At 45.5% G+C, this 13,205-nt stretch overlaps 1 protein-coding gene across 1 annotated transcript in view; it reads left to right on the forward strand.

Annotated features, from left to right (window-relative positions):
- Positions 1–13,205, forward strand: part of MED27 (mediator complex subunit 27) — a 200,567-nt gene that overhangs the window by 168,312 nt on the left and 19,050 nt on the right. The window contains exons 5-6 of the mRNA XM_014863409.3: positions 1,080–1,187; positions 10,441–10,482. Of these exons, the coding sequence (XP_014718895.1) occupies positions 1,080–1,187; positions 10,441–10,482 (150 nt within the window). The remainder of the gene's footprint in view (positions 1–1,079; positions 1,188–10,440; positions 10,483–13,205) is intronic.

Consider the following 13,205-nt stretch of genomic DNA (forward strand, 5'->3'; position numbering starts at 1 on the left):
GGAGACAGTTAAAAACCGCCAGGAATGGGGAAGTAAGGACAGGATGATGGAAGGTGGCGTCCCCAGAAGCAGACGGCATGCTGGAGTTGCAGGACCGGGATCGCTGTGTGGGGCAGAGGTTCTTGTCCTACTCAGCCCTGGAGGGCACCTTTCCACTTGTTCTGTAATGTCAGAGCCTCATGGGAACAACCCGGACCGTGGCCTTGGCTGGGTCCTGTGTGGAGCCTGCCTCTAGGGTCTTATCTAGGAAATGCAAAGAAGGGGCTAGGCAAAGTGTCAGAAGGCTTATGTGAGCCGCTGAGAGGAAGGAGGGTGCTGTTTCTGTTCTTGATACTGAGCCTGTTCCAGCAAGCACAGCGGGCTACTTTTTCCCTGGCATATATGAAACTGCAGTTTTTTAAGGTGTTTTTTTAAAAATCCATAATACGTGCTTAGGTTCTAAGAGTAAAAGCACTTAAATGTATTTCCAGGATGATGTTCCCTTTTGGAGATAAAATTCAGCTACTGTTCATTTACCTTCAGAACTTACTTGGTATTGCTTCTCCACTTTTTACCAGCTATTAAAAACAGATAGTTCAACCAAGGGATATTTGGTGCCTGCCTTTAATCTCTCTATTGTACTCTCTGTGTGTTCCATGGGTGTACATAGCACCATGACGTAATATGAAAACAGATGTGCTCACCAAACCGTAGAATGCCAGGATCCTAGGACGGCCTTGAAGAAGATAATCTTAAGACAGAAGACAATAAAAGGAAATGTTACTTTATCCAGCAGACAATAAACATATGGAACTTCTCCTGAGGTTTATAAGCCAACAATATAAATAAGTTCAGGGGAGTTAGATGACTTGGGGCCCGCACCATCTTTAAGTGACAACGGGAGAATTTGCTGTTGTGAGTGTTCTTAGATAGTTAGGGTGCCAGTACAAGGGGCAGCCACCGCACCTCCCTCAGTGTCCTCTGTGCCTCTCTCGGAACAGGAGGGAGAGGTGGGCCTTCTTCTGATAGTCATGCCCAACTTCATGTGGTTTGCATGTTCAAGTGTAAACTCTCATGTTTACATGCATGTGTTTTGACAGGTGACCTTGGGAAAGGTGTTGAAAGTGATCGTTGTCATGCGGAGCCTCTTCATCGATCGAACAATAGTGAAGGGGTATAATGAAAATGTCTATACGGAAGATGGCAAGGTAAGCATTCCGGAGTCTTTGTTTTCTTCTTCCTTTATTTTGCGTATCCCAGAACAAATGTAGTGGAGTCCCAGATGAATGACATTAAACACTAGCAATCATAGCTGAAATGATCAACAAGCATAGCTTTATCAGTATAAAGATGAATGCTTTACAAAAAACATTTCTCTCTCCCCCCTTGCATTTTTCATCAAGCTTCTGCTTTTTCCTTTAAGCCTGATGCCCTTAGTTGAATTTCTAATTTATCACCTTAGACCCCAGTTGCCTCATTAAATGTGTCTTCTGAGGAGATGGATTTCTTTTTTTTCGCCTGGTCGAGCAGCACATCAATAGCCCAGGGTTCGGCATTTTGCGTTTCCTAGAACCATGAGGAAAATTCGAGTTAGTCTGACACACAACCTGCCGATAATCTTTTTCCACGAAGCTAACGAGGAGCCCTCAGGAAGCCGCTTATCCACAGCAGCACGTATTGAATACTGCAGTTGAAAAAGGATAAGTTCTTTCCATGGGTGATTTGTCTCATGGAAAGTTCACCTGTGTGAACCCCTAATCTCTCTTGACTACACGCTGTCCATATGGCTCTATAGAGAGCATCAGAGGATGCTGATGGGAGCTGACAGCCTTCATTTGTGTTTGCTTCCCGAGCGGAATGAGCACTCTGCCTGAGGTACCCACCCAGACGCACCTGCTCACTTCCCAGCACCGGGCCTCTGTGTGCCCTTCTCTCAGGAGCTTTCCCTCCTCTTCGTGAATCCATTAAAACTTAAAAGTTTGTTAGTGCTAGCACTCACCACCCAACGGCCACATTATAATGAGGACAGGATGTTCTTCAAAAAAAGGTGACAAATGTCGCTTAGCACACAGAACAGTGTGTTATATAAGAGCTGTGACCCAGGAAGTAGTGAGATTTGTGTTTTGAACAAGTAATCCAGTATTTCCACAACCACACAAGTGTTGTCAGCCCGGGAAGCTACTCTTACTCCAAGGACTCTGCCAAGTTCTCGCAACTCTCCCCGTTGAGAGCAAAACATGCCTTAAGAGGAGATTTCCTTTTTCTTTTTGGAAAAACTAAAATGTCTTTGGAGCAACTGTGGAAAATAAAGTGCATAATCAGGACAGGTATGATCCACGTGTGCATGATTCATGAACTCTGACAGCAATTCTAAACAAGAAATTCCAAACTACTTAGCAACAGCAGAAGCGACCCTGGGGCGGTGCGTACCTGGCCAAGAGCCCCTGAGTGGGCGGTCTTTGAGAGGTGTGGTTCTGCGTTGTCTCTGTTCAAGGTTTACAAGTTTATAGTCACACAGTGTGTGAAACACAGCCCTTGCTCTCCAAGGACGTACAAGTGAATGGAGGAGATAAAGAATAAAACAGAAAAAGTTAAGTAACAACAATGACCATGCTGTCAGAGATGCCAAATTCAGGATGCAGATGAAGCGTATTCTGAATTCAGATTACAAGGAGGAGAGATTTTACCTACTTTGCCTGATATCTTTAACATTATATTTACTTCATTGCCCCATACTAAAAGTGTCCTAAATAAGACAGAAAGCTCTTAACACTTTGCCACCTGGTAAATTCAAATTTATTGAACTGATAACAAGTATAATTTTTATTCTGCACTTAAAACAAGGGGATTAGAAGTTAGTCTCGTGTGTATACTTCTAGAATTTCTCTCAGATGACTCCTCCTCAACTGCTTTACGTGGTTCCTTCCCTCTCAGTTGCCCTTGACTCCCAGATCCCCGGGGTTCTCGTCTCCCTCCTCTCATGCCCCTTGGCCATTCTTGTCCACCCCTGTGGTTTCACATGTCACCCCCATAGTGATCACTCCTGATTTGTGTCTAGGACGGACTTCTCTCCCTAAATGTACCTCAGATTCAGCCTGGCCAACACGAAACTCATCGGCTTCCTCTCTGGACTTGTTTTCCCTCTGCTGTTCCTTGTCTCGGCTAACTGTGTCACCACCCAGTTGCTCCACCTTCCTCCCCCTCTCCCCACATAGCTAGTCTGTCAGCGCGTTCTGGCACTTCTCCCTCTTGACCCTCTCTCCAGCTGGGCCGTCCTGTCTGTCCCCACTCCTTCGGTTCTCTATCTCTCCGCTGGGTGACGGCGCTAGCCTCCTCACCGCAGTCCCCAGTCTGCCCTCCCTCCCGCAGTCTGCCCTTGACTTGGCTTCCAGAGCTATCTTCATAAGATGCACATCCAAGCACATGATTTCTTGCTTTTCATCATCTCCTCATTGCCCAAAGCAGCCCTCCCAAAGTAGGAAAGGAGGGTGTGACTGGATGTTAGGCACAAAGCAGTCCATGGTCAAAAAAGTTTGAGAAACACTGGGTTAGAGAAAGTTTAGTAGGTTCCTGACTGTAGAAATTTTTAGTGGTTTTGGTTTTCTTGGGTGCCTGATGAATCTCCCAAGAGGGCTATATTTTCCTAACTTACTTGACCACCAAGTTCTTCTTTTCTTCCTTGATTTTTAGAGCATTTTGTGACACTGGCATTTTGTAGAACACACTTCTGAAAACTCTGGCTTATAGAATAAAATCCAAACTCCTTAGCAAGGCATAGAAATGCCTGGTGATTTGGCCCCGCTTCCCTTTCTGACCCCCCTGCCATCATTCTCTAACACACATTTCGTCTTCCTTATGTGCTGCTTGTGGCTCCCAGGACATGCTGAACTCTTTCATGCGTTTGCACCCTCTGTGCCCTTGGCCTGAGGTGCTTTCCCCACCTTGTCCACCTGACACACTCTTCGCGTGGGTTCTTGAGATGGCAGGCCTGGCGTTGCCTCTGCTTCCAGCACAAGTTATCATCATTAACTCATCCATAGCATTTTGAACAATCTCTTCCTAATACTGGAATTACTACATTCTGACTATTTGTTTACATGTCTATCTTGAAATTAATAAAAGTACTAACCGTACTGCATGTATTGGTCTAATAGACCTTGTGCTAAGCAAACTTTGCTTGCAGTGGGGGTTGAATCCTAGACTCACTTTCCAGATAAGGAAACTGAGACCTAAAATGGTAAAGTGACTTGCCCACAGTCACACTGAGCCAGATCTCAGACCTTCATCTGCCAGGAGCTCCCCAAGGGCCCACCTGTCTTGTGACTGTGTATCCTGAGGATATCCCTCAGGGCCTGGAACACAGTAGAAGCCCGATAATGTGTGAGGGGGATAATGAAGAGGTCTGCCTGGGATGTGAAAATGCTTTAGCAGGAATGGGAAAGTGGAGAATCAAAAATTAGAGATAGGGACTAAAAGAAGCAGCAGGAAGTGAAGGTGTAAATAAATCAAAGAATAAAGGAGACGTGCGCGCACACGGCACGTATTTTCTTAATGAGCGCTTAGCGTGGGTTCTCTGTTTATCAGAAAGAAAATGTGTGTGTCTGGGAGCTGAATTCTACTATGATCCCTATCATGAATGTGAGGCCTCTTGCTCCCTTTTACAACCGCATACAGTGGCCCAAGTGTAAGCAGGGACCCTAAAACTGGGAATAGCAAGATTGAGAGGACCGAGTCCATTTGTTGTTTGAAGGTACGTTAACCACATTTGGCAGAGAAGCTCTCAAATGACTGCTCTGCCTAGAAGCTAATCCCAGCCAATTTGATTAGCCCCTTTTCTCCGGAGCCCTTTACAAAGGATAAAAATAAAATCATGCAGACATTGTTGGTGTTCTATTTTGAATACTGATACTGGTATATGTGAACATATATATATTTATTTACCTAAGCATTAATGCAGTTAATGTGTTGAAATGTCGAGCACCTCCCAAATAAAATGCAACGTTGGAAGGAGCCGTTGGAGTTTGAGGTGTGGTCTACAAGAACAAGTTGTTGCTTGCAGTCTTGCTGTTCCAAAGATGCAGCCTGCGTTCGCTGAGTTGATGCCTAAGTGGTAGCTGGGGGGGTGGGGGAGGGGTGGCGTTTACTGCAGTCTCGGAGAGCTCAGCCACTGACACAGTGGGTGTGGCTTGGAAAGCCTCGCTGGGTTTACAGAGGTCTGAGTCTCTGCGGAAGTAGCTGTCCATGCCCTCCAAACCCAAAGCAGCCGGCAGAGTCTGAAAGGGTTGATTAGCCCTGTTGCTACAATAGTGGCCCAGCGCCACCCGCAGTTTCCAGACCTGGCAGGCTGTTCCCCATCACATCCCAGGAAGGCTATCACTTTGCACTTTGCAATAACAACCACCTTTACCTGTGATGGCATATTTTTGATACCAAGCACCAGTAGACTAATTCCTCTACTAAAATATAAAAATGGTTTTAGGAGTTACAGACTTGCTATTCATTGTAATCAGGGAGGAGCAAAGAGCCATGACTCAGCATATTGTAAAGGCAGATTTACTTTGACTACCTGGCCATTGTCCTGATTTTGTACCAGTCAGATTTAACTGAAGAAATCCAAGTGTCTCGGTTGAATTTTTCTTATTAGGGGATTTAGGTTATGTTAATGCTATAGCTTCATTAATTACCCCGTATCAATAAAAAAGGCAGCTTTTAGCCTCCTAGCGTAAGAGAGGAAAAGAAATGGTGGTATCAAAGGGAACCTTCAAAGACAGCCAGAGCTGTCTCCAGGGTAATTTCTGATCCCTGCATTCTTCCCACTTCAAAGTTGGATGTGTGTGTGTGTTTGGGTTGAGGGGGTTGGGGAAGCTTGAATCTGATTTCTCTAATAAGTGTTGGCATCAGCCCCGTTTGATATTAGATGCAGGGAACATTTTGATTTGTTATAGCCTTTGAAATTGTTCAGACGACCTTCAGAAAAATGGCCTCTTGTTACTTACGGGGGAAGGGGGAAGCTGGAGAAGGGGAATCCGGTTTAATTCATATGCAGAGGATGCCCCGAAATTCTGCTTTCAGCAGTTTTTAGTAACAAATGTATGTCCTGATTGAAAGTGAAAAGTTGAAGAATAACAGACCTGTAACACTGCATTCTTGTAAGACTTGTTCACTTCTTATCCTCCAGAGGAGAGTGGGCAGACCTAAGAAGATGACCAAATAGCAGTTTATGATTTTGAAACCTTGGGTAACCGTGGAGAATTCCATCACCATTGCTGGTTTTCAGCATTGTGCCCTACTGACGCATCTCCTGTCGACCTTGCAAGATAAAGCAACTAATAAATAAAAGCTCTAAAAGTTGAAGTCCCTGTGAGGCTCACAGGTTTTATGTGGAAGTGTCAATTTTAGATAATTTATGGTTTATTGTACTATTTTTTGAATGGAAGAATTGGTAACTTTCTGATAAGCTGCCAAAATCTTCACTTGCTGCTAAATGACCTTTAGTGGGGATGATTGTCACATCAGCAGGCCTCGAAGCAGATTTGTCACGTTGAACTTTGTAAGAGTGCCCCCAGAAAAGCTGTGACAGTTTAGGGGGTGCTCCGAGTCCACACTCCGTCTGCGTTCTAGCTGAAAGGCAGTCTTGCTCCCAGATTAAGAGCTGGGCCTCTGGAGACAGACCTGGTTTCGAATTCCCCACTACAGATTACTCTGTGGTGTTGGACAATTTGCTTAACTTCTCTGAGTCTCAGTTTCTTCATCCATGAATTGGAAATAATTTTAGCATCCTTACGCACTGGCTGGAAGGACTTAAAGAGATAATGCAGGTGCAGTGCAGGCTAAATGCATAGTCATCAGTAAATGCCGGCCGCCCTCGCTGGCTGTGACGGAGGTTCTGATGGTGGGGGTCATTGTCGTAGTTAAAATTCTCTGGCCTGCTGACATCGCGTCGTTCTGATTTTTCTTTTCAGTGAGTAAATCTGATTGTCACTATTTTCACACGTTCTTCCTGTGTATCAAGAGCGCCCTTGATGTCTTGATGTTTGACCTGAGAGCACATGTGTCTATGCTAAAGCAGTTGGTCATCTGTGGGGTTTGTTTTCATTTTACCTGAGAGCGGACCACATGCCCACACCTAAAATACTCATTCCAATCCCAGAGTCCCCGAGCTGCTCTTAAGACTGCAGATTCAGCCACCAATTACCATAAGGTTGACTTTTCTATTTTAAGATCTTTCTGATGCTTGCCCAGAATACTGAGGGGTGCTTTACCTTCTTTTTCCTGAACTATGGTTCAGAATAATTTCTCGTTCATCAGGCTGAAAGTTTACAGCTTCCAGAATGCTCCTCTTTGAATATCGCAGCCAGCAAAAAATTGGTAGCCACCTCCGCCTTTGCAGCAAATAAGATAAAGCTTACATTCACTTGGGTGAGTCCCGGCTCCCTGAAATGAATTTCTGAAACCTTCCTGGCCCTGAGGAGAAGAAGGGCACTGACTCCAGAACACTTGCTTAAATGGCTTTCTTTGGCATAAATCTAGCAGAAAATCAAGTACAAACCTCCTGCTGTGTGTTCACAGCAAAAGGGGAACCCATTGTTACTGGATCCGCTCTTACCGTGTGCACCTGGTAAACAGGGCATATTGTCTAACATCCTTCTGTCCCAGATGGTCAGAACGGTTCCCTAGGGTCCTGAATAATGTTTAAACCACCTTTCAAAAAGAGCGACATGCTTAGATTGAATAAGCCCAGTGTATTTTGAGAAGACAATTAGGCTGGAGAGTCCATCTCTTAATTAAACCTATGCATATTTCTCTCGAGATGATTTTTCTATTAAAACATTTTACAGGTACTGAAGGTTTTTTAAAATAATTATCTCTTTTAAATAAAAACTGTAGCTTTTCCGTCTGTATGTAGATTCTTTTTTCTTTTCTCGTGGCCCTGTGTTTATGTCTTGGTCTACCTGTGTGTCATGTGAACAGGCAGGAGGATAAAGAGTGGAGAACTTAAGAAGAAACAGCTGTGGGCTTAAACCGAAAGGAGAACTTAGTTCCCAGTTCAGACTTCGATGTTACTCTTCCTAACGTTTAGATTTAGAATCTTTGGCATCTCCCTGTCATCTTGGCAGTGAGTTGGTAGAACTAAAAGATGCAAAAAGTCGTTCTTATTCATCTGCAATCTCTGAATAATCTTTAAATGCTGCATTTTTGAAGCCCTGGACTGAACTGCCGCTCCAAGAACGGAGCGTGAGCCTGACTCGTCCTCCCAAATAGCAGAGCCGCTCAGCAGTAGTTTTCGTCAACAGAATTGATGGTTTACGGAACGAATTTCATGTTTGTTTTGAGGTTTCCTTTAGAGCTATCTGGAGGTAACATGTAGCTTTTTCCCCTACAGATTGCTGACCTGTCAAATTAAAATTCTGAAGCTTTTTTAAGTTCTTTCCTCATCAGTTGGTTTAAGCAGGGGCAGTGACTGAAAAGTGACACCACCTTCCTGGGGAGCAGTTTAGCCAGAGTAGAAGGGGCTGGGGCAGTTAGGGGACTTTTGTGGAAATCCAGGAAGGAGATGGTACAGCAGTGGTGATGGGGAGAGAGACAAATCTGAATGAGTGTTTGGTCCATCAGAGTTCTCCCATGATGTTTCCTGGACTTGGGTTAGCTAAAGCTCGCCCCCTCCAGCAGGAGCCCTGCGGAAGTCCAGAGTGGCCTCCTCACTCCTCCTAACCCCCTCAAGGACTGTCCTACCGATGTTCAAACACAGTGAAACTTACATGAAACTAATTGTGAACAGGAAGAAGCCAGGGAGAACTGAATGTATGCCTGTTCACAGCCCAACTTTTAATTTCCAAGGACTATTTTCAGAAAGCCAAGCTTGGTGTTTTCCTCAGAATAGAAACACCTCTGAACCTGTCCCATGTCAACTGCAATGCTTCAGTTCCTGTCTTCTAAGAGACTCTTCCCACGTGATTGCTTCACGTGTTCCCATGTGCTTCAAAATCAATAACACAGCATGCAGGCTTAAATGGCCACATCTCAGGTTTCTACCTTGACCACTAGCCAACCCCAAAGGCAGGTTCCAAGAGCCCCATTGACCAAGTGTTTCAGGTTGTTCAACTCCTGAACTCATATATTAAAGGTGACTTTTTAGCACCCATGGGGCATACTGACAGTCCCTCTTTTATCTGCACTATCCTTGAGCTATCTCCCAGCACTGTATTGGGGGTAATTCTATTTTTGCCAACTTAATTTGTTCCAAACTCTTGAAACAGTGAGAAGGCACTGGTTTAATTTGTCATACAAAACTGTGAAACTAGAATGGTTTGGTTAGAATGAGCCACTGAAGTGCCCTGTGCAGGACCAAGTGTGGACAGAGGAGGTTGGACCTGGGTATGCTCTGAGCCCTACCTGCATGTCATCTCAGACCTCTAGTTTCCTCACTGGTGAAGTAGAGGAGCCCTGGATCCAGGGTTCCTGACCGGACCAGCCATCACAGTTAACCTGGGGAGCACGTTCAAAGCCACTCCAAACCTACTAATTCACACACTCCAAGGGAGGGACCAAGGAATCTGTACATTAAAATACAAAACATTTCCCCCTGGGGTCTGACACCAGCCAAGTTTGAGCACCACCAGGTGAGACCATTTGTAAGAAGCCTCTCCAGATTACCTTGGGCAATTGAATGGCTGTGAACTGTTGTCGCATCATCTGGAAAGCAGCTGCTCATGGGACCAGCTGTAGCGGCTTGTTCTGGGGATTAAATGAGAGGAGCGTGTGGAGGGCCTGGTGCGGGGCCTGGCATGGAACATGCTCAGCAGCTGGGAGCTGGGAGTTTTCCTCCACTCAGCAAAGACCTGTTGATGCCTATGAAATGCTGGGTCTCAAACCAGGACAGCGTAAACGAAAGAAATCAAGTTTCAGTCAGTCTTAAATGCTATGAAAATTTTAAATTTTTGGAAGGATAAAGAGAACCAAGACAACAGGTATGGGAATAATATTTTAGCTAGAGTAAGTGGGAACTGCCTTTCTGATAAGGCGACATTTGAGCTCAAGGAAATGGAGGAGGAGCCATGTGAGGGTTTGTGGGAAAAGCAACCCAGGTAAAGGGCACAGCAAGCACAAAGGTCCTGAGGCACAATTGATCTTGGCATGTTGAGTGATGCAAGGGAACCGTGGTAGGAGTCAAGGTGAGAAAAGTGAGCAGGAGGCTCAGCTCCTGGGACCTTGGATGCTACAAGCACCTCAGGTTGACTTCTCTACATCCTTGCATGTAGTCTCCTTAGATCACCGACAGGTGGATAAAGAAGAAATTCAAGCAGGACATTTAAGATCCTTTCCACCCCAGGATTCTGTTATTCTATAATCATGGTTTTGTTTTTTGTTTTTTTCCAAGCTTAGTAGTAGTTACAACATCATTTCTTAAAGTCCAGAATTCTAAAATTGATGCTGATGATACTTTTCTCTCTTTCCCCTCAGCTTGATATATGGTCCAAATCCAACTATCAGGTATTCCAGAAGGTAAGTCTACTTTCGCTTCTTACTCAGGAGGCATTAAGGGAAATATGAATGCTTTGAGGTATAAACATTGGTCTTAAATCGAAGGCTTTTTAAAAAATGAAAAAAGCCAGACACAATAGGCTGCTTACTGTATGATTCTATTTATATGACATTCTGGAAAGGACAAAACCTTAGGGACAGAAGTCAGATGAGTGGTTGCCAGGGGTTGGGAGTGAGAGCAGGAGATTGTCCCCAGAGGGGTACAAGGGAACGGTCCGGGTGTTGGAAATAGTCTCTGTCTGAATTATGGTGGTGATTACACAGCTCATGGAACTATACAGCTACAAAGGGTGAATTTTGCTATATGCAAATTATACCTTTAAAAAAAATCAGAGGCTTTTGAGTTGTTCCAAGTTTGACCCACAGTTTTAACTCAGTTTCCCAGAGCCCTTGTGGTCTACTCAGGTGCCTTAGGGACGGGCTGAGGGAAGCAGGATGGCCCTGCCCTCACCCTACCCCGACCCCTACTCTGTGCTCTGGTGATATCTTTTTCAAATATTGGGCTTCCTCATGAAATACTGTTTGGGAAATGTCAGAAAACGTGAAATGTGACTAGAGAAAATCCATTTCCCAATTTCTGATGGTGAAAGGGTCCCTTCCCTGGACCAGCTCAACTCCTGGGGCTTATGAGGGTTCCCAGCACCTCACAGCACTCAGGCCAGTTCCCCAACAGGGTACCATCCGCTTTCTTCTGTCTCATCCATTCTCTGTCTCTGCTTTCATCCAGCAGTGCAAATAATAGAGTGGGTTGTAATTTCATTCATTGCCTCATCAAGTTCAACAACAATTATTTAATGAGCCCCTTTGCCATGTGGCAGGCACTCTGCTAGGTGCTAGGAATACAGGGAAAAACAAGACAGACAAGGAGGCCTAGGAAATAAGATAACTCCAGGTCGTTACTGGGGGCTGTGATGGGGGAACAGCAGGAGGGTCTCCTTCACCTTGGGGAGTCACAGGAGCAGAATCTAAAGTGAGACGGGAAGCATGAGAAGGAGCCCGCCATTTGAAAAGCCTCAGGAAGAGAGTCCCAGGCGATGGATGCGACTGCCCGGAAAGCTCGTGTTGAGGAACGTGCCTAAGAACTGCTGGAAGCCTGTGTGGCTGGAGCGTGCAGTGGAGGTGGGAGGCAGAGCCCGGGGCGGGCAGGGGTCTCTGGGTCCTGGGATGGAATTTGGATTTTATTCTCAATTCAGTGAGAAGCCCTTGACGGATTGATGCGGAGGAGGGACATGATTTTGAAAGCTGGACCCAAGTTATTCCCACTTGAGTGATAGCTCAGAGAACATAAAGCTTTTTTTTTTTTTTCACTGAGGCGAAATTCACAGAACATAAAATGAAACATTTTAAAGTGAACAATTCCGTGGTTTTGCAACCGCCACCTCTCTCTACTTCTAAAACATTTTCATCACCCCAAAAAGAAACCCTGTGCCCCTTAAGCACTGAGCGTAAGGCTTTTGTAGCAAAGGAGCGTGAGGGACCAGCCCTCTAACAGACCGGGCGGAAGGTCCGTCGGGACCCCTCCACAGTGAAAGGGTACACAAAGGACCTAGGCCTCGGGCCAGGGGAGGGGCCCGCGCTCAACTGCACACAGATAAGCATGAAAACGTCGTAATCTTATCACAGCCAAACGCAGGGTGCTACCCTGGGCTGGGTCCTGAAATGGAGAGAGGATGTTCATGGAAAACTGGTGCAGTCCCAACAGCTGCTGGAGGTTAGTTAAGAAGAAGTGAGCAATATTAGTTTCTTAGTTGTGACAAGTGTACCTGGTAGTGAAAGGTGTTAACACTGGGGCGACTGGGTGGGGGGTACATGGGAACTGTGTGTGCCGTCTTTGCAACTTCCCTGTAAAGCTAAAACTAATCCAAAATTCAAAGTTCGTTTAAAGAGAAAATCGTCGTCTTAAGCCTTCCAGTGCTCCTTTGCCCTGCCGAGCTCCAGAAGCACAGTGGGGAGACCCCTGCCTCCCGGCCTGGGGCCTGAAGGGGAGAAGCCTGAGGTCTCACGGAGGCTCTGTGCCGGCGCCTGCACTGTCCTCTCAGCGTTCTTATCGGAGGGGCCAGACCTGACGCGTTGACGGGTTCAGCGTGCGGAAAGTCTCAGCCGTCAGTGCTAACTTTGTCCGTGGCTGACTGCTTTTGTCATTTTTTCCCCCAGCAGCAGCTTGAAAAACCTTCTAAGGAGAAAGAACACTGGTCATTATCTGCATCTTGTTTCCCTTGAACAGTGAGGAACATTAAAACAGTTTTCTTTCCTTTTTCTAACCTGGCTTATTTCAGTGTCCTCTGGTGTTGCAACGAGTTACCTTCTGGCTCAGAAGAAAGGGGGCGATGACCTCAGGGCCGCCAGCACTGCAGACCCAGAAGCTTGTCTTTTAACAATGGCCCCATTTCCATTCAAATACCTTTTATGAGGGAGGGGCTTGCACAGGCTTGCCTTTGCATATGTACTTTTTAACGTTCTGTGTGGTATTCAGTATTTTTGAATGCAAGCGGAAAGTTTATTAGGAAGTTGTGAAATGTGTGAAACACAGATTTGGTGAAGCACAGATGTGGAGAGACAGTGCTGTATTTTTCTTCCACCTCCCCTAAAAGTAACCTGCCAGGCGCTCTTTGTATTTGTTTAAAACTAGAAACACACCGAAGCAGTGTTCACGGTTTGCTATTAGTCTGCTTGGAGAGATTTAG

The sequence above is a fragment of the Equus asinus genome, chromosome 10 (assembly GCF_041296235.1).
Source record: "Equus asinus isolate D_3611 breed Donkey chromosome 10, EquAss-T2T_v2, whole genome shotgun sequence".
NCBI lineage: Eukaryota > Metazoa > Chordata > Mammalia > Perissodactyla > Equidae > Equus > Equus asinus.